Source organism: Cavia porcellus, unplaced genomic scaffold (assembly GCF_034190915.1).
Source record: "Cavia porcellus strain 051 isolate PalLab524CR breed Dunkin Hartley unplaced genomic scaffold, mCavPor4.1 scaffold_15, whole genome shotgun sequence".
NCBI lineage: Eukaryota > Metazoa > Chordata > Mammalia > Rodentia > Caviidae > Cavia > Cavia porcellus.
In genome coordinates, this window is record NW_026947498.1 from 25342385 (window position 1) to 25367099 (window position 24715).

Consider the following 24715-nt stretch of genomic DNA (forward strand, 5'->3'; position numbering starts at 1 on the left):
GCCTTTTTGAAACCATTTCCCCTGCAACCTGGCAGAAACCCTGAAATTGTGGAACATTCACAGAAGAATTATTGATGCAGGGCTTCATTTTAAAACCTCAAAAATAAATTTCTTTAGCTGATATCCCTTCATAGAAGATTGCAATATAGATCTTGGGGAGAGAAATTGAGTCTACAAAAGTAAAAGTGACTGTTGCCATTTGTAATGTTAGCATGACCTCAGATGATAAACGGACATACAGAGTCTCAAATGCTCCTTAAGTTGTTTAGCTTTCTAAAATGCTTCATTCAACATTTTTCATTTTTTTAAATTTTCAAAATGATATGATTCTAGTTCCATTGAGTTCCAATGTGGTTTAAATTCTAGTGACAAGGTATTGGTTACATTAGGAATACAACATATTTGCAGTGATTTAGAACAAAATGCAACACAAATAAACATCACATGAAAATATGTTTTTAGAATTCATAACACAAAAGCTTTTTGTTAGTGGTCTCTAAAAATTAGAAATGGATAAAAGTTTAAGAATTATGATTTCCTGGCTGTCTTAGATTCTATCATCAGTGGTACACATTGGTTATAGTTTTCCAGGTCTTTTGTTATTTAAGATTTCTGAGGAAATGTTTTCTTTAGGTGCTGCTGTGAGTGACATTCTCAGATGGATTTTCTGTTCTAACTTGCTAAGCCTTTCTGGTTCTTTGCTTCTGCTTTTCCATTCTTCATCTCCAATCACCATCTTTATTGCTTCCAGAGTATTATTTTCTGAAGCACAAAACTAATGATAGCTATCTTCCAGAAATATCTTTGAATAGATCTGAAGAGCTTTCAGGACAAACATTTTTGAGCATGAATTATCTGATCCTATCTACATGAGCTCTGTAAACAAAATTCCTTTTTTGCCTAAAATACTCTGCCCTCTACCAAATCCAGGCTCATGAATCTCTGCCGTAGAAGCTGCTTCTCCCTTGCCAGGTGACTATTGTCTTTCTCATCTAATGACTCTGACTTGTGCTTTAAAATACAACTCATATATGGGCTACTTCTGGCATTTTTATTCTTTTCCTCACCTCATGGTTTAATTGGCTTCTATGCAATATCGTTTCCGTTTTTCTATTATTATATAAACTGCATGCAATTGTATGTATTTGTTTGTATATATACTTAGAATTCTGTGACATGGAACAAAAGCCATTGTTCATTTAGTTTCCCAACCCTTAAACTAAGCAGGATGTCTCATATCGAGCAGTCTGTCAATACATTTTGAATTAATAAACAATTCATCATATCTTCTCAGAAATGTGGGCAATAGATGTGATTAATTGCCAGTCTTTGTTTTGGAGAGCGTATTATGGCAACTTTTTAAAAAGTGTAGGTTGTGAATTTCAAAAATATCTTGCAGAATCACTGTCTTAAAAATATTTCCAAATATTTGAAAATCAATTCAAGAGAGTACTGGCTATGTCAAAGTAATGACAATAAACTTTCTGATAGGTGGATGATAAAGAATATACTTAAAACTACAGATTCTCATTATTTCATGTAGGTTTCATTTGATGATTTTAATCATATATTCTCAGTTATTTCATTTTTAAAATTATCTAAAGGAGGGCTATATGTTTTACCTTAAGGTTTTACTAATTGTGTAGGCTATTTTAAATTTTTTCTTACTCAAAGCAGTGCAAATGACTTCATAATCTGAATATGTGATTTTATTAAATAATGATAAGTAACAGATTTTGACCGCATTGAATGTTTCATTTTTAATTTTTAATGTTGAAGTAAAAACTAAGATACTCAAGACTCCTCTTAAAGTTAGTATCTATATTTGCATTGTTACCTTTTATTCATGACAAGAGTAAAGAATTTTGCACTGCTTGTTAAGTAAGCAGCAATATATTATCACAAGTATATACATGACAGAGACTAATCTTACTATGGAGAACAACCTTAAGTCTTTCTTTGGGTACCTGCTGGTTTACATTTCTACAGAAATTAAGCAATATTGTGTTTTCATCTTCTCCTAAAGTAATTTCATGACACTGAAATAAAATATCATTCCTATTAAATACAGGAAACAAAAATCAATGTATCTGCACATTCAGTGGAATTGTGTAGAAATAGCAAGAAGACTATAAGAAGAATGTAACCTCTGAAAAGGCAGGGCGACATAAACCCCACTATGGTCAAATAGATCCGTAAATCTGGATTCTCCATACTGTTATCTATAATTATAGAAAAAGATTTCACTTAGTAGATTTATCTCTTCTGTCCCTAGTGCATGTGTTGGCTGTGTTGAATTAGGAATTAGTGTAATAGAACCTCAAAAAATAAGTCCATAAAAATGTCACTGAATACTTTTGAAAAAAAATCTACTGCAGCGTTCTCAGTGATAGCATTTGTATTAGGATAAATAATTAGATGTATGTTAGGGGCTACTCTGCATTTTTCTGTTCCAGGATCCACATGTATCAGCTTTAGCATTACAGGTGGAGGGCTTTGTCGGACATCACATATTCTTTGGAGTTCTCTACAAGTCACGTTTTAAAACTGTTGCCAAATAACCCTATTCTACAAATTAAAGTTGATTTTTGAATTTGCATGGCTTTAGTTTTCTATCATAAATGACTGATTAAAGTGGATACAGATGATTAGAAAAGTCATGGGATAATTTTTTTTTTCCTCCAACAAAAGTGAGGTTTGAGACAAAGATGTTCTCGTAAAAGCTTCCAGTTGCAGTGTTGTACTGTGTTATCCCTTTCTTTTCTCTAAGTGTTATTTGTGTTATGATCTTATTAGCTTCACCTACACCATTTTACTAGTCCCCTAAGAAAATTGCACAGTGGAATGCCTCTCACTCTATCTATTCTATACTGTATATTCATTACAGGGTTAAACCTTCCAAGAATTATTCTTTGCACCTATCTCTCTGCAGTTTAGAAAGAGTCAGAATAAAATCCTCAGTATGGCTTCTTAAATCTTCTTTTGTTGCCATACTGGTTATACAATTTGGACTTTCCATTCCTGCCGGATTGTATATAGGTATGCTAGATGTGTTATTGCTGCTTCTTTAGCCAGTAACCAACTTACTTGGAATGCATTCATTATTCCACTATGCAAATGCTGCGTAAGCTACTGTAATGTCCATTCCTACAGAAAGCCTTCCACAGTCATTATAAAATGAAGAAATTCCTCTGTCCTAAAGCTCTATCACATTGATTATATGTGCTCTAGCTTATGCGCTACTCAGCCATAGTCTGAGAGTCGCTCTACCATTACACAACAATCTTAGAAAAATGTTGGTTTAGTTTTTTTTATTATTATTGTTGTCATTATAATCATATTTTTTGCCTTTTCATTGGTTAAGTGCTCCTCAGTGACCTATCAGAGCATTTCATTTCTGTTTCTTAGTGGCCAGTCAAGGAAACTAATAGCCGTCTATTGGTCATCTATCTAAATAAAATTAATTAAATTGGACAATCTCTTTTAATATATGTATTTGTGCTGTTAGTTAACTTTGTTAGTTAACTTTTAACTATTAAATACTTTAATGTCTTTAACTCTTCAAATCTTCATTGGTAAAATATAAACATTTTAACAATAGAGATAATATTTTATGTCTTTTAGTATCCCAGTACCTCATATGGTATCTAACAAATATTATAAGAAAATTAATGTTCACCTAATAAATTAATTTTAATGTAAAGATGTAGCAATTCTCTCTTAGCTTTAACCAAAAATCAGAAAGAATTTGGGTTCTATGTTTTTCCTTAAAAGTATTAGTATCTCAAGAAATCTACATATTTTCCTTCACAAGTGTATAAAACACAGGATTATAATGTAAAATATTTAAATATATTTGCAAATATGTCTACTTTTTGCCTTAAGAGTATTCTTTTCCCTTTCCCTTTGTCTTTTGAGACATTAGTAAAAGGGGGAAAAAAAATGTACCCTTTGTCCTGGCACTAAGCAATCCAGCTAGAGACAGATTTTGACTTTGTTACCATTTTCTTTGTCAAGAGTTGATATTTACACACTTTCTTTCTTTCTAAATTGTAGCTCCGCCACAGTTTGTGGTTAGGCCCAGAGATCAGATTGTTGCTCAAGGTCGAACAGTGACATTTCCTTGTGAAACAAAAGGAAACCCACAACCAGCTGTTTTCTGGCAGAAGGAAGGTAGTCAGGTGAGTGTAAGATGGACTGTTTATCTGCTCTCTTTGAGCTCCCTCTGACTTTGATGACCCCAAAGCTTACCTTGCCTGTATTGCTATGAATTTTGAACTTAATGTTTTACGAAAAAGGAGGCAAATGATTCTTGTACACATAAATGGCAGCTTTGCTTTAGTATAGACCTTTTTATTTGCTTGGCTGATTTTTTAAAATTCTGTTTTTTCCATAAAAAGAAAATAAAGCAATGGGAAAAAGTAACGCAAAAATTCCAATCAAAACCTCTGTAGCTATCAAAAATTCTAATGATAAAAATCATTTACTTCTTGTACTTAGTTACATGGTATGGTTAAGTGAGTTAGTACATATAGACTGCTTAGAACATTACCTGACACATGAAAACACTCAGACATATTCCTCTATTTATTAATTATTCTAAGATCTAGATTCAATCTATTCTCTTAGATAGGCAGTGTAAATGGCTTTTAAAACCCATTAATTTAAGCATGGTTCCATTTAAGAGTAAAGCAGATCTTCTACATCCCTTCTGAATTCCTGCACAGTAGAGTAAGATGAAATAACACTGTCTTGCCGTGCTGGTTGTAAGTTAGAATAACTTCTCACAGTCTCTCCAAAAGTCAATTGAATATATTATTTCTTTCATTTAGATTTTTTTGTCCAGACATGTACAATCACTTGGGCTTTAGGTCCTGAGGCAGTAAGTGGAATTTCCACTTCAATCTACATCAGAACTTTAAACTCTTGACTAACAATTTGCATATTTCTGGGACCTACATATATTTTGGTTGTATAATCTAGAACTATCTCAGTGAAGCACTAAATTCTCAGGATTAGAACTCCTGGCATTTTCTCTCAGTGCCTGCTATTGCTAATTCAATTTTTGGAAAAAATTCTTAGAAACTCATGGAAACTAATTTATTGGATTTTGTGTGTGTTTTTTATGATTTTGGGGATTGAACCTAGGGCATGTGCATGCTAAGCAAGTAACTTACCATTTAACTCAGTGCCAGCACTAAAATTTTTGTGATATAAGCACACAATGGAGTATTGTGTACTGCAGCGATAAAAAAGAAAGAAATAATGTATTTTTTGCAGGAAAATTGATGAAACTAATGATCACAATGTTATCTGATGCAAGTAGATACAGAAGATAAATATAGCTTCTCTTATATATGAAGCCTAAAATATAAATAAGTAATGGAGTAAAATAAAAAAAAATGGTCGAAAATAAGACGTTTTGGAAATGAGGAAGCAGATTAGGGAAGATCTGAGTAATGGAGAAGAGATAAAGGAACTGAAAATGACCAAGAAATGCTATGTACATGTGCTAAAATTACTATAACTATTAGATATTGCAATATCTAATACATGTATGCTTGCAATATCTAATAGTTATAGTAATTTTAGCATACAAAATGTCTCAAGAAATTTGAATACTGACAGATACTGACAATATTTTAACAGACTTTTTTTTAATTAGATATCATGTCTGTCTTCCTGGCTAGAGATTCTTTAAAAAATTCTGTTTAGCCATCTTATTTTAGTTATAATGAGTTCTTGTATATTTTTGTATCATGTCCAAGCTAGCAGTTTTCCCACCTCAGCCAATTCGTGTTTCCTTTAGTTTTTGGCTCTCATAGTTTCCTTTCTGATTTGTGGCATATAAGGACAGTGAGGAAAACATAAGTGCAAGTGAAGCCTCTACCTTATCCTATATCAGAATTATTTCAGATCTTAACTGACAAATCAGTTTTCACCATTCAGTAACTGTATTATAACATAATTTTATGCATAGAATTCCTGACATTTCACTTAAAACTTTTTGATGAAAGTTATCATGATTACTAAAGTGAGTCACAGCATCCACATATAGGCATGTACATGCACTAAACCGAAAAATTCAAACATGTACATGTACTAAACATGAAAATTCAAACATGTACATACACTAAACGGAAAATTTCAAGCATGTACTTACACTAAACAGAAAAATTAAAAACTGTTTTCCTTCTTTTGAAGGAACTTTCCTTCTTTGCAGAACTATTGCAGGGCTATTTAACTTTTCTGAAGCTGGTATCATCAGTCTATAATGTAGAGACTTGCATTTTCCTTCATATGTGCTATGAAGATTATGTGAATATCTTAGATTACATGCATATCTTAAGATTAGATGAATATCTCATATAAAAGTGCTTTACACATCATGAAGATCTCACCAAACACTTTATATGCTGATAGTAAATATTCTGATGTAAAGAAATTTGATTTTTGCAAATTTACACTTTAACTTCTTATATTGAGTGAAATACTAGCACAATAAAATGTTATACATATAATTGCATCATTCAGTATATGTATATATATATATATATATATATATGTATGTATATATAAAACTTATTTATATAAGTTTATTTCATGTGGGAATCACGTCTCCTAAAATACCTCCAAGTGGGATACAAGATAGTATGTGTATTGGTTCTGTAGTTTAATAAACATGTGTCACACCTTGGTTTTAGTAGTTTTGAAAAAAATAACTTTCAAAAGCACTTTTGCACTCTTTTTTTCTATTATTTGACAAAGTGGCATGTTATTCCAGAGCTATTCTTGGCAAAGCCTACACAAAATTTTAGTTGGGCACTGTAATTTTTTTTTCTAAACTTAATTCTAGTTTTCTTTACCAATTTGGAGGGAAGAAGGGTAGGAGAGGGAGGAAGGGAGAGAGAAATGGACTGAGACAGAGACAGAGAGCAAAAGAGAGACACAGAGAGACCAAGAAAGGAACATAGAAGTATGAGGAAATTATACATTTTTAAACCATGAATTGCGATATTAAGAAAAATAAATTGATCTTACAGTCTCCAGCAGCCAATTTTTACAGTGATCTATGATCATCCATCAGTAGAATGAGTTAAGAGCGTGGACTTAATGGTCCGTATTCTTCAATATGTGCTGATAATGCCAATTAGTACTAATAGGTTATGCTAGTACTTCAAGTCAAGAAGAGCTCTGTAAAGTTCCTGGTTTTTGCTTGTAATCCATTTTCTTTTGCCTATGTCATATAAGCAGAGAATAAAGATGATGTGTTAACCTCAATCAGATGCCATTTTCCATGTCAAAGAATCATTTATAAGGTAGATTCATATTACATTGTAGAGAAAGAGATTCCAGAGAGAATTGAATTATCTGATGGATTAGAGTATGAAAATTAGTATTCTAATGGCTAATTGTAGCAAAGTGTGCATTTTGAGATATTTTATCATTTTCAAGTGTTTTAAAAGTTAGACCTTTTTCTTTCAGATGGTTTATTTCTGTAATACATCTGGATTGCACAAGAAAATGAACTCGTTCTTGAAATTATGTTTCATACACATGAACGTGTCTATCCTTATATCCTAATAGATATTTTAGCACAGGACAGTATATTATATTCCTGATATGGTTACAAACATCTCTCATTTTAGAAATAGTTTAATAAAATGGTAATGTTTATGTAAAGTGGGCTTATAGTGTCACACTCGAATCTAATAAAGTGGACATCCGTCATGTTGCAATAAAGAGAAGAGGTTCTAATTAAAGTAGGACATCATTTGCAGGATTAAAGTCATTTAACATAATTGAAAAGTGTTAATACCCTATTTTATCCTCTTTCATTGGTATTACTTCAAGGGTAAAAACATTTTAAGGTGAAAATGTGTCTTGTGCCTTTAATTGAATGTTATTACCTCCTGATTGCTACTTATTGAAACTGTTTAATTACAAACCTGGAAAATTAATTACTATATTGAGAAACAGATCCCAGAGGGTTATAATGTTCTTTTTTTGTAGGTAAATACAACATAAAAATTGATGTATCCTTATTTATAATCCAACTTGGAAACATACCTCAATATGATTTATTATACCCAAATGTTTTTTTTTTTAATTGGACAATAGTAAAACAGCATAGGTCACCCAAATTAATGTTACTGTTCTAATACAGCAGCTATAAAAATTGGTGGTAGGCTATGTGAGATACATGATAAGCTTTAAGGATATATATATATATATATATAGTATTTTTAAATGTATACTTTAAAATTCTTTGAAGTAACATGCACACATTTAGAGGTATTCTATATCTTTTTACATTTTTCAGTGATTGGTTTATCTTGCCTACATTATAATGTTCACTCGTAACTCTTTGTAAGCTGTTATGACTTGCAGAAATTTTATGGTATATGATTCAGGTCTTTTATTTATCAATCTCACAAGTACACACACTTTTGAATACCTTTAAGGCAAATTCAATTGTTCTAAAATATTCAAAAATGATAATCAGTTATTGTACTTTATATTCTTTGTTAACATACAGTTGATAAAGTATATGTGTGGTTAATGGTATAGTCTACAACTTTACAATGTCTGAGGATTTTATCACTGAAATATTTTTCTGCCCCCTATTCACATGAGGAAACTCTGTTTCAAAGATATTAAATAAATAACAGAGTCAGGGATAGAATAAATGATTGGAATATACAAATGTTAATTACACTTATTTGATCAGTATATACTCTCTACATGTGTTGAAGAATTAATTGTACCCCATAAAAGTAGAAATATTCCATTAGTTAAAAAATTAGAATTTTTTTTAAATTTAGGTTTCCAAAAATACACATGGTGGAATTGTTTTTTCAACTATTCACCTTGCTTACTTGAGTATATTATTTTTCAATATTTGAAAAAACTTCCTGAGTCAAACCCAATGTATCCTATGTTATCATTTCAGTATATCTTTTCACATATATATATATATATATATATATATATATATATATATATTTCTTTTTAACCATAATCCCATAATTTTAATAGTAACTAATGTAATTTTACTTCCTAGTGGCAATAGAATACTGATGAGATTGTACTTGCCTCCACAGAACCTACTTTTCCCAAATCAACCCCAGCAGCCCAATAGCCGATGTTCTGTGTCACCAACTGGGGACCTCACGATCACCAACATTCAGCGGTCAGATGCTGGCTACTACATCTGCCAGGCCCTAACTGTGGCAGGAAGCATTTTAGCAAAAGCTCAACTGGAGGTTACTGATGGTGCGATATTGCTATTCATTTATCTTGTGAAAATATTTTTACTTCAACATGACATTCATCATGTGAAACTTCCTGATTTTTAATAATTTAGGTCAATGCCTGTCTTCTAAATTTGAATCTAGGTGAAGCAACATTCTCAAATGGTATCTAATTCTCTTTGAGTTAATGTTGTTTATAATCCTCAAAAAGAACATCAAATATAATCTTTTTAAATCTAAAATATATAATGAAGCATTATTTGAAGGAAAATCTATCTCACTGTTTAGAAATTTAATCTGTATATTTTAATTTAATCTTATAATGGCATGACTGTGTCTAATGAATATTAATAATTTTATTTTACTAAAAGAGGAGGAAATATCATCTTTAATATTAACAGTGTAACGGAGATGAGTTTTTAGTTAGTAATCACATTTTGACATTCTTATGACTTTAATTATACATTCACTAAGTTAAATTAATGAAACAACTTCTGAAGTACTGATGAATGCTACAATTATTATTTTTCTTGTACATATGCATTTTGAATCTTAATCGAGCTACTTAAATTCAGAGGATCTAGTTCATTCTCAATAGTTTGTCACAATTGAGAACTGTGTCATCTTAGGCATCTTGTAAATCTCTGAGATTGAATTTAAACACTATTCTTTAACTACTTAAAAAGTCTTTTTTTATCCTATATGTGTGAGATATTTTGGTTTTTTTTTTTATCCATAATACTATATTCTGAAATGTAAGGATTTTGGTATGTGTCCTGATTCTCTCTTTTCTCTGCTGGTAAAATTTCATATGCTTTCGTAGAATTCAAATTTACATCTAGATTAAAAGATCATTCAAAATTAATAGAAAGGCAGTATCCCTTAATATCTGTACATGGTGTGATGTGATTCAGCATCATGGCAGGGATGGGAATAAATAGCAGAGACAAACATTGGCTTCAGACACTGAGGCATTAATGATTGCCCTTGCTGATGCTGCAGAGATTAACTGCTACACAATGAGAGGAGAAGTCAGGTTCAGTGGTAACAGTGATGCAAAATTCTTCCTGAGATGCATAAAATCTTTCATGTCTCGGACCTCAGTATATCCTTGAAGTAGCAAAAGATAATTAGTCTTTTTAAAGTTATCATATCTTCTATCTTCAATATTGTCTAGATGTAGAAAAGATACTAGGGCTAATGCCTATTAGTCTATATTACTGGTTGTTATGTCTGATTTCAAACATAATACTAAGATATCAACTATAGCATAGTATCAACAAAAAATTCTAAGTATTTCTAATTGAATACTATGGAAATAGAAAACTGTGTTTGTAGATAACAAAATGAGTAAATCAGAAGAAGTTGTTTATGTGACTGATAGGATTTTTGAAACTTGTGTTAGCTGGTATCTGACAACTAATTTTGCTTTGGAGGTCAAAATTAAAAGAGTGGTGGCCAAGTGTAAAGTTTTTGATAACTGCAGGCTTCCGAACAGTTTTTGCAGCCGGACTAAATAATAACTCCTTCATTGATTTTTAATTAAGTAAGCAATCAAAATGTCAAAATCTTTTTCCAGAAATGTTTAATGTCGGTTTAGAGCCTTTGATTTCCATAACTTAAAATCTCACCTTAACACATATATAAGTATTATAAATAATTTGTCTGTAAATATTAAGTTCCTACACTGATTGATGATTTCAGCTTTTATTCATAATTCAGATTTTTTCAGATTGTTAGCTATTTAGTAATATTTAAGCCACCATTTAAATTCTGAATGTCCCTTTTGAGTGGTCCATGGAAATTTGGAGCCAACTACATTTACATTGTAGAATGAAAATACATTTCATGTTCAGAGAAACAAATTTCCTGAGTAAAAAAATTCCATCTAGAAAAATGTTCCTTTTTGCACTCAGTCACATATCATGAGAATATTTTAAATATAAGAAATCTTATAAAAGGCTATTGCTAATGGTGAAAGCATTACCTTGTTTAGTAATTTGCTAATTATGAATTGAGCTATTGAATTTAAATATAATTACAAAATATATTGCTAAAGGATCTTATTTATATGTAAAAGATCTTATTTATATATTTTTTTCATTTATCCTTTATTTGCTGCTTTTACTCTTAGAAAAATTAGAAAATTTTGATGAAAATTCTATGTGGAAAGATATCTATATAAAATCTAAAGGACTAGAGAGATGAAATATAAATATATCTTATTCTGACAATAAATGTCATGCCATGATCTGATATGAATCATTTATTGAGGATTTATAATGCACTGTTAGAGAGCAAACCATGGAGTTGTTCACAGATCACTAGAACCCTAAATGTTCATTTAAATTTTGCCCTTAATGTCAGAGAAGCCTGTGATCAGCTTTCACTGAAGACATCTTTGAAACTGAAAATTCCTAGCTAGGTTATTTTTATCTACCTTACTGATCAAAGTCATGAAAAGCTGATAAACTACTAATTTAAGTAGGAAAGTCAAAGAGAAAAAGAGAACTAATTCTTTTTTTTTTTTTAATAAAAGTGTTACAGTTGGCTCATTTTGCATTAGACATTAAGCACGTTATGTTGTTTATGTAGGTGCTTCTATCTGCTGCTCCTTGATTTCTAAAGTAGAGATAGTCACTAGAGACGGAACGTCTACCCCTAAGCAAGCATGCTTATATCACTGATGCACTTTGTGTATTAATATCTTGCAGCAAACTAAGATAAACAAAAAGCAAGATTCAGCAACTTTCTTCTCTGCCCCAGAATTTATTTCTTCTTTTCAAAAGGAGATCACTTTTGGCTTTAAATATATGGCAGTAAAAATAGATTATCAGATATTCATGGAATTCTATATTTGGATTTAACTTGAAATGAAGAAATAATGGCACTTAAAATTCATAAATAAGTTACTCTCTAATAATGAAAATATATTTTCTCCTTGCATTTAAACATTATTTTAAAGATATTTTTGAAAGAGTCTTCTGATTTTGACTAATAAATGAATTCCATAAAACTTTCAATATGATTTTTGCCCAATTATTGCTAGATGTGTCAGAATTACAACACTGTATTCTCACTTCTTCTAAGTTTGTTTACTTAAATGAAAAATATGAGCAAGAAAACCAGTGAAATAAGTTGTTCAGGTTTTAGTTTATGAACAACAAATAATTATCTTGTGGTTTTCTTCATAGGTTTTTATGGTTTATGTTTAGATTTAAGTTGATTGGAGCTAATGATTTTATAATATTCAAGGGACATATATCAAACCTTTAATTTGAATTACAAATGGTCTTATGGAATGTTTTGATGGGCCTGATAAAGTCAATGATTTCTACCCTGATTCTGTGAGCTCTAATAATAAAGTGGTGTAAGCACAGTAGGGAAGAGTCGTGTGAGTGGTATTTATGAAAGCTAGAGGACAAAAGGAGTTAGAGCATCAAGCACAATGACGTCACTTTTCTGATTATGTACATTGTGATGCAAGGCAACCTTTATAGGAGAAGACTATTTCTCATCGTAATTGCTAATCAGTAGTTGGAATTATATATACGGGGGTTATCAAAATCTACGCTCTCGATGCTGTTACTGAACTTTCTCTCAAGAAAGTCTCCATTGGATCTGGCTGTATTAGTTTAATTCTAATGAATTTTTGGTAAAACTTTACCTTCTTTTAATTGCAAATTTTCACATAGCATTTTAAAAAATCCTAAACATTCAGATGTGTTTGCTAAGCAATTTTTAAATATTTCTAGAGTCATGGAAGATACTTACACATGAATTATTTTATGAGGAAAACATAAGACAGTAAAAGCTTATAAGCCTATGAGATTGTGGGGAATTTGCCCAAATAAATGCAGGGATTTAAATGTGTCTGTACTTACATGTGTGAGTGTGTGTGTGTGTGTGTGTATAATGTAAACATATTTTATATGAAATTTCTGTTGTCATATCAGAGTTTTACTAGACTTCTATGTTTTCCATAGTTGTATACATAAACTAAATAAAATCATCCAAATAAACAATAATTGAGGAGCTAATATTATGAGCATGGAAATATAATTTTATATTCAATATTTTAGCATCATTATTTTAGTTAATATAAATATAGCACACTCTGGAATGATAAAGAGTGAATTACAAGTAATGAATATATTTAAAAAGAAAGCAAAAGTGAAGATTGATTCTACTTGTAAGATCCTCCAAGGGCTTTCTTAAGTATGTATATGATAAAATGAATGTTTTTTATGAATGACTGCCACAGCTATTCGTTTTAACTTTAACTTTAATTCAGCTAACCCTTTTAATACAAATAAACTGTTCCAGAATGTCAGGATTTATCTATCATTTCAATTATGGCTCATATAGAATAAGTTATGAAAAATGGTATAGTCTTAGTACAGTATATATTGATGAATGTGCAATAGTGTAAACTGGAGTGCTATGAAAATTATTTAATAAAAAGAATAATACGCATGAGGAATATGTATGGCTTTGGGATTTTAACCTTTCTTTCAATGTCAATATCCAAGACTACTGCATGTTATAAAAGTAAAAATATCCTGATTATATTTTTATTCTTTAGTTCTGACAGATAGACCTCCACCAATAATCTTACAAGGTCCAGTAAATCAAACATTAGCGGTAGAAGGTACAGCATTACTGAAATGTAAAGCCACTGGTGACCCTCTTCCTGTAATTAGCTGGTTAAAGGAGGGATTTACTTTTCTGGGTAGAGATCCAAGAGCAACTATCCAAGAGCAAGGAACCCTGCAGATTAAGAATTTACGGGTAAGTAATATTTGATTATGCTTTAGTCTTCATCTTAGCATAAGTACCGCTCCAGGGAAAAAACTTTGGTGAACTTAGAATCTTACACTTCAGTGTAATTGATGCATATTTGATAATCGGTCATGTTTCTTACTTTAACAATGATTAACTGAAATTAGATCATTGTCCTTATGTTACTCATAAATTAATAACAGATATAGAATCTTTTTATTCTAATATCCAGTCTCAAATGTAGGAAATCACTAAAACTAGAAATGTTATACCAGTTACGGTTAGTAATAGTAAATAAGATTTTTAGTCTTTGAAAGTGACAATTCTTTAGGACTTTACTCTCACTGGTAAAAGAAGGGCTGTGGAGAAATGTAGATAAATTGATTCACCAATTTTATAATAGTGTGAAAACAATAAAGAGATGACACTGACTCAGAGCTGGGTAGTCAGGTAGGCCGAAGGAGCCCTCAGATTTTAGGTTAAATTGCTTTAAGATTTGCATTTAAACCCCAAAGGAGAAAAAGTCATTGGTGATCTTTCAGTTGAAGTTTATGTGAAAGAGAATAATTATTCTTGGAAACTTAAACTGGATCTGTTTCAAGGACAATTCAAAACAAAGTGTGTGCTTCTGAATATTGTATTAATTATCTGTTATCTTGTAACTATTAGTGAAAACCAGGAGGTTTAAAATAATCCACAGTTACTATCTGGCAGCTTGTATGAGTTAAAAGCATGACCATCTTTTAGATGGGTCTTCTACTTCAGTGATTCACAGAGATACTTGATCGAGGTTATAATCTTATATGATGATTGAGAGAGGATCAGCTTACTTCTAGGCCACAGTATGGAGCACAGCTGATATGCAGTATAGAGTTCCTGGCCACAGGATAAACAACATCAGCGTCTTGCTGGCTGTTGGTCAGAGCCTGCCTTTATAGAATCTATGTGCATTTTTCTGGTATGATTGTATATTTCTTCAAAGTCAGTAAGGAAAAAAGTCTCTTTTTAAAAAAGGACATTACAATTGTATGTAACCAAATCACAAGCAACATATGCTGAAATCTTGAAATAGTCTGCTGGCCAGGAGCAAATCTGAAAGTCCCACATGTACTTATTTGGGTGAAAAATTACACAATGTTGGAAAACCAGGTAGATGTTAACACCAAGAATCTATCTTCTTCCAGTATATTTTGCTCATTCATCCATCCTCACCTACCCCATGTACCATGCACTGCTCTCAGGTGAACAGTATATTATGATAACCACAATACTGAAGATGAGAGCCAGAACTAAGGTAGCTCATATAATGTGCATGAAGACAAATTGCCCAAAAATGCTTTAGTAGAATCATGATTAAAATAATCATGCGGCCAGGTAAAAAAAAAAAAAGAAACTAAAATGAGAGAAAAAAAAACAACATAATGTTGCTTAGTGTGCACATTCAGAATACAGAAAGGAAGGTAAAATTGTTTTATACTACACATACATAGGAAGAGGATCACACTCTGAGCACAGAAGTACATTTACCATTACAATTTATTTATTTGTTTATCTCTATATCATGCAGATGCAAATGGAAGAATGATTCAAAAACATATAAATAAAATACAATGTATTAATATATAATTTTAATTTTTAATAGTGATTTTGAAGTTTAGGCATTTTTTTTTCTCTAAGCAAACTACTGCCAAGTTTGGTTAAAGCAAGTAAGACCCTTTAAAGCCTTTTTAGTGATTATAAATTAGTTGTGAACAATTGGAAGTTATTAAAAAATTAATGCCAATTCTCCTTATGTAAATACTTCAACTTGTCCCTTTGGGCTGAAGGCTGACTTTAGCCATAGAGATTAAAGTATTTTCACTGTTTTGCTGAATTTGAAAGTGTGCTCGAATAGCCATGAAGCAGAGTAGATTTTAAAAGAAGCAGTTAAAAGTGGGAGCTTGGTTAGGTCAAACTTTGAGCCCGCTGACAGGCTTCCGCATAGTCTGTCTCTAAGATTTGTGCTCCTAAGGACTTGACTGCATCCAGCTGTTCAAAGGACAATAATAGGTGATGGAGTATTCTACCCATCAATCTCTTTTTAAAGAAATTTATTAGGAATTAGAAGATACAGATGGGAAATAATTGAAGGACTTCTGACTCAAAAAAACAAAAACAAAAATACTTAAAACAGTGAAAAGAAATATGAAAGCTCATAGTACAACAGTGCAATTTAACAAATGACATTTAACCATTTAACATCACGAACTCCAAAGTGAGCATATCAATTTTTGTTTGTTTATTTATTTTTGTAAAGCAACTGTATTGAAAGGGAGATTAAAAGAAGCTTTATGGTACTTTCCTCATCTAGTCCCGAGAGATTTTTCTATAGGTCATATCCCTGTGTGTGTCACGACTTTTATTTTATTGCGTATTGAAGAAAAAAATAGCATGATGAATACTATGTTCTCATAGTCCAGCTAATTGGTAACTAAATCAGTATCCTTCTGAAAGTAGAATATTCCAAAACTCATTAAAGCCTACCTACTACAGCTAATGTCAGGCTTGTAGCTCCTCACAATGACAAAGAGATGCGGTTAAGAAGCATTACCTACATACTCTTCTTTTAGCATTTGCAGAGAATAACAAGTGCTCCATTTTAGTTTAACAGCTATAATAAAATGCAAATTTTTTTACTCTTTCACAGTCTATATTCAAATGAACATCCCATTAAAATCCAACCTCAGCTCATTATATTTAGTTTGTGAGTGATGCTTCTTAAATGCAAAGATTTCTAATGACTATAATGTGCATACAGCCACATTTGAAAGAATGGCTCTTTCCACAATGGCTATTCCCATCATGCTTCTGTAATAGAAGACAATTGTACAGAGATGATAAGGTAAAGAATGACGTGCAGAGCAATTTGAAACTTACGTTAAAATACATAATGACATTTGAAATCAATTAAAATGGTGAAATGGCAGTGACATCCATGCACTACTGGTTTATATGAGAATCAATTGTGAAAGCTAAAGTCATTAGTGTACTTACATTTTGAACCCAGCAGATGTAATAGTCTATGTACTTCCATATTTATTCAACAATGAGACCCGTTTTCATCACAGAAGCTTAATTCTATGCCTTCTGCCTTGTCTTATTCTCTTTGTCCATCAGTTTTTCTTCTCTGCCTTCCTTTTCCGATACACTTAACCTAATCCAAATGAATATTGTTTGCAGTTAGTCCAACCGCAATGGATGCTGGATTTGTTTCCAAAGTACGTACACATAGAATTATTTGAGTTTTACACATATAAAACAAAGCTCTTGATTATATTTACAACTCTTTGTAAAGTCATTGGCCACTTCTCCATGAATAACAAAAGCATTTTAAGTGATCAATGAAATGACAAGATTTTTTAAGTATATCTCTATACCAAATGTTCTTTGAAAATTATTTTTGTATTTTTCTCTTTCTTTTCACATGGTAATATTTTCAAAGAACATTTGGTATAGAGATATACTTAAAAAATCTTTTAAATCAACATTTTGCATAATATTATGTGAATTAATATTAATGTATTAACGCTAATGAAAAATTTGGAGAGCCAACTGATACGCCTCAACTTATGAAAGTAAAACTGTCTGGTTGAAATCGAGCAATTATCCCCCAAGATGATTACTGTTGAAATCTCCCTTCTCTGTATACTAGATTTCTGATACTGGCACTTACACTTGTGTGGCTACAAGTTCAAGTGGGGAGACGTCCTGGAGTGCAGTGCTGGATGTGACAGGTGAGTTCTTTACGAATAATTTGAAGAGTAGAAATTTTGAACTCCCTCCAAGTGATCATTATCAAATAATAACTTAGGGAAGGATTGCAGTTTTAAATTCCTTGTTGATAAATCTAAGTCTTCACCTTTAATGGCACTTTTAATTTCTGCACTAACGTTTGCCACATAACATTGCATTCTTGCAATTTATTTCATTTGTTCTTGATAACTTTGCTATTTTACTTTCCCTGAAGTGCAAGCAATTCAAGTCATCATGTGTGAAAATAGTGTCCATTTGTTAATTTGGAAGGAGCAGATACTTGTTTATGTACTTCTGACTCAGCAAGATAAACTCAACTCCAAGGCTTCTTTACGAGACTATTTCCTTCTTTTAAACATCATTGACAGTTTATGCAGTCAAAATTAAAGTACTGCTCTATCTGTTTATTATAGAATCTGGACCAGCAATCAGTAAAAATTATGATTTAAATGACCTGCCAGGGCCACCATCCAAACCACAGGTTACAGACGTTACTAAGAACAGTGTCACCCTCTCCTGGCAACCAGGTCCCCCTGGAACTCTTCCAGCAAGTGCATATATCATCGAGGCTTTCAGGTATGGGACAATTCCTATTTTCTGACCTTGGTTTTTGCTTCAGTTCCTAGATAATAAAATCTCAACTGAGCTATCATGGTGTATTATATAAAAGACATATTCAATCAGTGCCTTTTAAGAATTTTTCTTTTATATTTGACATTAACAAGAGACTTGACTTTTCTATTTGTAGCTTAATTATAATATTAAATATGCATGATCTATTTTTAGCTCTACAGGAATGTAGTAAAGGACATAACCATTTAGCTCAATTCCTTAAACTGACAATTGTATGTGCTTAAAATGAGAATTTGACACTTAGAACTAAGCAGAAAATACTTATAATTCAGCTCAGGTATTTAAGAACTTATGCAATATTTATTGAGGCATAAGACTTTGGAATAGTTATGCTTAATAAATAGATCCAAACATAAAATAAATCCAGTGTTTTTATGTTATATACTTGAATGCATCTATTGGACATTATTTCTAGAAAATACAAGAACCACAATTAAGAAATTGATTCCATGTCCTTCTAATTGCTGAAACAAAACAAAATTCTAGGTATTATTTTAAATAATTGTCATTAACTTAAAGATATAGATAATAAATTAGGATATTTATCATTATAAATTTGTCCTATAGGAATTTAATAAAATACTTATATGTATGGCAAAATGAATTTTATGTACTTTCATATTCAGTTTCATGAATTTAATATTATAATTCAAAGGATAGCCACTGTCAAGTTAAGCTTCTCTAATTCATATTTAAGGTAATGTTAGATACATCATTTTCAAATTTCCAAATACTCTTTCTGCAATTTTGCCTTTAATTTTCAAATATATCTAAAATAATAGATGCAAACTTAAAAATAATATTTTATATATCTAAGAAAAAGTAGCATTTGACCTTAAACAAAATACTGGGTGTCATCTATCTGTAGCTAGCTGTGAGGCAGTTCACACACAGAGACTCAGAGATATTTCAACATTCTGAGGAATCACAATTTTGTGTAATGTAAAATTTTATTAAAAATGTAACTAAGGGAAAATATTCATTACATGCTTCCTTTCTTCTTTTACAGATATGTAGTTTTAGAAGGCTCTATTGTAATATTGCATGTGGAATTGATGCAAAAGAAAACACACCTTGTAACAGGAAAATGTATTGGCATAACTTACTCTGTAGTCCATTTATTCTTTCTACAGGTTAATTCTTTTCAAGGTATATATATATATATATATATATGCATTTGTGAGGACCATACTTATTGTATAACCTTGATGTTGTGATCTTGGCCTCTGTTCCTTTACAGGTATTCATTTAGTGGGCTGCTGTGCATTTAGCAAAGTGCTGTCACATCTTCTGGGCTGACTTTAATTCTGTTGTGCATGGCACTTCCGTTAGGTGGGCTCGGCTTTGTCGTTGAATAAACTGAAATCATCCAAATGTTTCATTTATTGGGCTGAACACTTCAAGTGTTGTGTGTGTGTGTGTTTAATTTTCAGCCATTAACCTTTGTCATTGATACCCAATTTCATTTCCAATAGCTTTATGACCGTTCTTTCAGTGAAACTTCTGTTCATATTTCAGTCAATCAGTGAGCAATAGCTGGCAGACAGTGGCAAACCATGTAAAGACCACCCTCTATACTGTGAGAGGATTGCGACCCAATACAATCTACCTGTTCATGGTCAGAACAATCAACCCTCAAGGGCTCAGTGACCCCAGCCCTATGTCAGATCCTGTGCGTACTCAAGGTAATTTCAATAGTTCGAACTTGACTGGTTCTATAATAGAGCAGCAGATAAACATTCTAGAACATCAACATAGCATTATTAGAAGAGCATTTATGTATGTTGCTTTTTTATTTAAAAAAATTAGTGTATATTTGCCATACAAGGTAAATCTATTCAATGTATGTCACATCTTAATCTACGTTCACTTACTGCATGGTGCTTTCTATGAAGATTCACTAGACTTCATCAAGTCAGGACAAGCAAATTTGTTGTTTACCTTCTTAAGGTGTGAGCTCTTTCTGGAATTTTCAGGGTGAATAGAGTTAAGAAATAAACCAAATAATTGATACATTTACATAGCAAAAGTTGGATCTGTTAATTTAGGGCTTTATGATATTTATAAGAGAGGGAAAATATTTATCCTTCTTGTATAAATTATACAATAGCAAAAAACAAAATAAAGAATTGTATGAATAGATGCTTACAAAGGAGAATAAAATAATTCCCATACTGCACGGAACTTCCTTTTTTCCAGTGCAGTGATTCTCAAAATGTGAATCCGAAGTGAATTCTCAGAATGGCGTTCCTTGGCTATGAGAAACATATTTTGAGACTCCAGTGCAGCGGATTTGGCCCAGGGTCACTTAACGTGCCCTTCAGGAGATGCTGGTGCTGAACTTTAACAACCTCCAGTACAATGTATTTTATTCATTCACATGGTGCAAGGCGTGATTTATTACCAAAAACAGTAAATCAAATTTTCTTCCTGAGGCTTTCGATTCTGTTGATTAACAAAAATCCCCTCAGAATATTAAAATGTAATTTCCAAATGGAAGATTTCCTCATTATATCTTCAGTAACCTGTGTGTTTCCAACTGTGAAGTCATTGAAGTCTGAGGTTTAGTGTAGAATGCTAGATTATATTTTCCTTTACTGATAGCATGTGAAAGGAATTAATACAATAGGAACGGCGCCTTTATTATTTGTTCTTACCTACTTCCTGCAGGGTTCTTGAGAAAGGGTTAATTATTTCTTATTTGTAAAGGGCTTTGAACAAGATATAATTCCAAGTAGCATTTTATGCTATGAAAAGCACCATACAGCCATAAAACATTATTATAATTACGATGTAGTTCCGTGATAGTAACTTCCAAGCCATTATAAAGAGAAGGGAGTCTTAAAGAAATCAAGTAAAATAAAGTCACCACGTGGCTGTAACATTGCTGACATGATGACAGTCGAGGGAGGAGGGAATGCCACTTTGCTATTGTTCTCTGTGCGGCAATGTGATTAATTTTCCATGATGATAAAGGGTCTGTAGGTAAAGACTGTCTCAGGAGAAAGAAAAAGCACAACAAAGAATTCGAAGGCCTGAAAGTAGTTGTATTTTACCTTACCTAGATCCAATTGCTTTCAGTGCATCTGAATTTAACGAGTAAATGAAATTATTGAATGTGATATGAAAATGTGTACAATTTTAAGTCAAGAAATCATATTGGCTAGCTGATTTCTACCTATGAGGATAGAAATAGTTTTGTGTGTTGCTGCAGGGTTAGGTGGGGAGACAGCAGAGGGGGAAGACTTCTGGTGTGATTAAGTCTGGCAGACCTCCCTGATCATTCAATAACCATGCCAGTCACTACATCTTGACTCATAAAATAACTCTTGGGGAAAAGGTCAAAAAAGATTAATGAAAAGTTGTTTGTGATCTGGCTTGTTCCAGTTGAAAGACTATACAGAGCAAAAGATTTATGTTCTCTTAACAGATATTTAATAGGAAAACTCACGTTTTGAGTCTGAATGTCAGGATCATTTTTGATATCACACTTTTAGCAGCTTTGCATCCTGCAAAAATACTTCCTTTCTAAGAATGCTTTTACTTTCTGAGCTCTTATTTTTCAAAGGCATTAAGTAGCACGGAATCTAGAAATTTGTTATTTCCTTAAGACTATCAAATATGTGCATAACATCAGCATCACAGAAAACTATACATAGATCAGAAAAAAATTAATATTCTAGGAAGTGACTTTTTTCCCAATTTAAGTAAGACTTTACATTGTTGTTTACATCAATTGAAATAAAGAGGCGAGCTGAGGTAAAACCTCACTAAAGTATGTTTCCTAAATATTAACGTCCAGTTTAACTTATTGTATCTGATTTATGTTATAGCTAAAGTATGCAATTAAAATACTTTGGAAAAAGTATTGTGTATTGTGTATATTGTGGCCTAAGAACACAGATGAAAGGAGATTTAAAAATCATTAAAATGGGTGGGAATATCTTAGTACAAAGACTTAAAACAGAGAAAAAAATTCTGTCACATATTACTGTTTGTCCATAGTGTATTATTTTGTAGCATTTTACAAGTATTCTACATTTTCTGGTTAAAAGTATTTTTGTTTGTTGGTTTGCTTTTGTTTTTGGGTTTTTTGTTTGTTTGTTTGTTTGTTTTGCACTAGTTCCTTTACCTTCCATGCTTCCAGGCTGAGATAGGTCAAACAGTAGGAAAACACAACCTGTTAATTTGGAATAAGGCATGCCACAATTCCTGAACTATAGTGTACAGATATGCCTGCATTTACTTCTTGAGAAAATCATTCAGTGCACCAATGTAAAAATAAAGCTGATCTTTCTAGAGAAATCTTCCAGTGTATATCATAAACTTTATTTTTTCTGAGTGATCATAGTAATGATTTTGTAATCAACAATGTGTCTGTATGTGCATGAGGATTATTCTTTTAATAATATAGCCTAATAAAAATAAATGTCCTATCGCAAAATCTCATCATTATAGGAGATATATAGATATAGATATAGGTATATATATATATATATATATATATATATATATATATATATCCTTTCATATATAAATACAAATATACGTGCTTAGTTTTTGAAACAGGAAAGTTTTATGTTTTTCTGAGTTTTGAGTTCTAAATGTATACTATTGGCTTATATAAAATAAATTCATGTTGTGTTGTCAGTTTTTAAAAACTGAGAGTGGTTACTCCTCTGATTGCAGATATCAGCCCACCAGCACAAGGGGTAGATCACAGACAAGTGCAGAAAGAACTCGGAGACGTCCTTGTCCGTCTGCATACTCCCGTTGTACTAACTCCCACCACCGTTCAGGTCACATGGACGGTAAGTTTTCAAGGCTTACATTAGGTGACAAAGGTTTTCTGTTTCCCGAACAAAAGTAAAACAAAGCAAAAGGAAAGCACAAGTAGACAAACTAACACTAGCAATTAAACCTCTCACTATTTAAAATCAAGATGTATTCAATGACAATAAAGGAAAGTATTCCATAGATAACAGAATGAAAAAACAGAGCAGCACATTGTGATAGAAACATGACCTTTCCATCTTATGAATTTCCTTAGTAGCTTTATTGCAGTGTAACTGACATACCCTAGTTAAAGAACACAAATGAATCTTTTTAATACACTTAAGCAATTTGAAGTCATACCAAACTGTAATTTCGAGCATTTCACCATGCCCAAAGGAAGCCTGTGTCCAGTAGCAGCCATTCTCTTCTCACTGCTTTACTCTGGTGCACCCAATAATTTACTCTGTATCTCTATGAATTTAGATTTGCAGGACTTAGTATAGAGCCATATAGTAATTCTTTGTATCGGAGTTCTTTCACTGCATAGTGCTTTTGAGGCTCACTCATGCTGTAGCGTGGGTCTGTGCTTTGTTACTGTAATGTACTGCACTGCAATGTAGCATTTCATTCCACTGTGCTCATTGCTGTAGTCTCAAATAGTACTCCATTCTATGGATATCTTGTATCTTTTTATTTCTTTTTCACTTGAAGGACATCAGGGTTGTTTCAACTTTGTTACTGCTGCATGAGAATTGGTTATGTGGATATGTACTTTCATTTCCATTTGTATACAACTAAAAATTGTCAAATCATATGGTAACTCCTACTCGATATTTTAATGAACTGCCAAATATTTTCAAGTGATTGCGTCATTTTTTTCTTCCAAACTGCAATGTTTTAACTTTCCAGTTTCTTCTAAATCATCTCAATTTACCATCTATCCTCAGCAAATAATTACTCTGTTTTTGTCTGTGGGAATTCTAATGTGCAGTGCTACAACATTGTGACTTTGATTTGCATCTCTTTAATAACTAATGATGTTTGTCTTTTCATATGCTTATCAAGCATTTTGTATCCTTTTTACAGAAACTGTTATTCAAATTCTTTGTCCATTTTCAAGTTAGGTTATTTATTTGTCATCTTATTATAGACTTGTGGGGATTCTTTATGTGCTGGATGTCATTTATCAGAGAAGTGATTTGCAAATAATACCAATTTATATGGTTTTTTATGACTTCACTGGAAATACAAAGATTTTAATTTTAAATTTGATGAAGTAATCCTCTAAATTTAAATGGATTGTCCTAACACTCTTCTCATACAACAGACTCAAAAGTTATACATTTTTAAAAATTTGATAAACATAGTCAAAAGTTAGTAGACATTAAGAAATGAATTAACATTTTCATATATTTTAGGGAAGTTCTGATATTATGTATTATTAAAAATGTCAGAATACAAATGGCAAGGTTGTGAAT

At 31.8% G+C, this 24715-nt stretch overlaps 1 protein-coding gene across 11 annotated transcripts in view; it reads left to right on the forward strand.

The window, feature by feature from the left end:
- Robo2 (roundabout guidance receptor 2) overlaps window positions 1–24715 on the forward strand; it is a 1616745-nt gene that overhangs the window by 1513209 nt on the left and 78821 nt on the right. For all 11 annotated transcript variants that reach the window (XM_063224740.1, XM_063224738.1, XM_063224737.1 and 8 more), the window contains 7 exons: window positions 4057–4181; window positions 9105–9276; window positions 13840–14045; window positions 17728–17809; window positions 18242–18404; window positions 19980–20146; window positions 23151–23272. In XM_063224740.1, coding sequence (XP_063080810.1) covers window positions 4057–4181; window positions 9105–9276; window positions 13840–14045; window positions 17728–17809; window positions 18242–18404; window positions 19980–20146; window positions 23151–23272 — 1037 coding nt within the window. The remainder of the gene's footprint in view (window positions 1–4056; window positions 4182–9104; window positions 9277–13839; window positions 14046–17727; window positions 17810–18241; window positions 18405–19979; window positions 20147–23150; window positions 23273–24715) is intronic.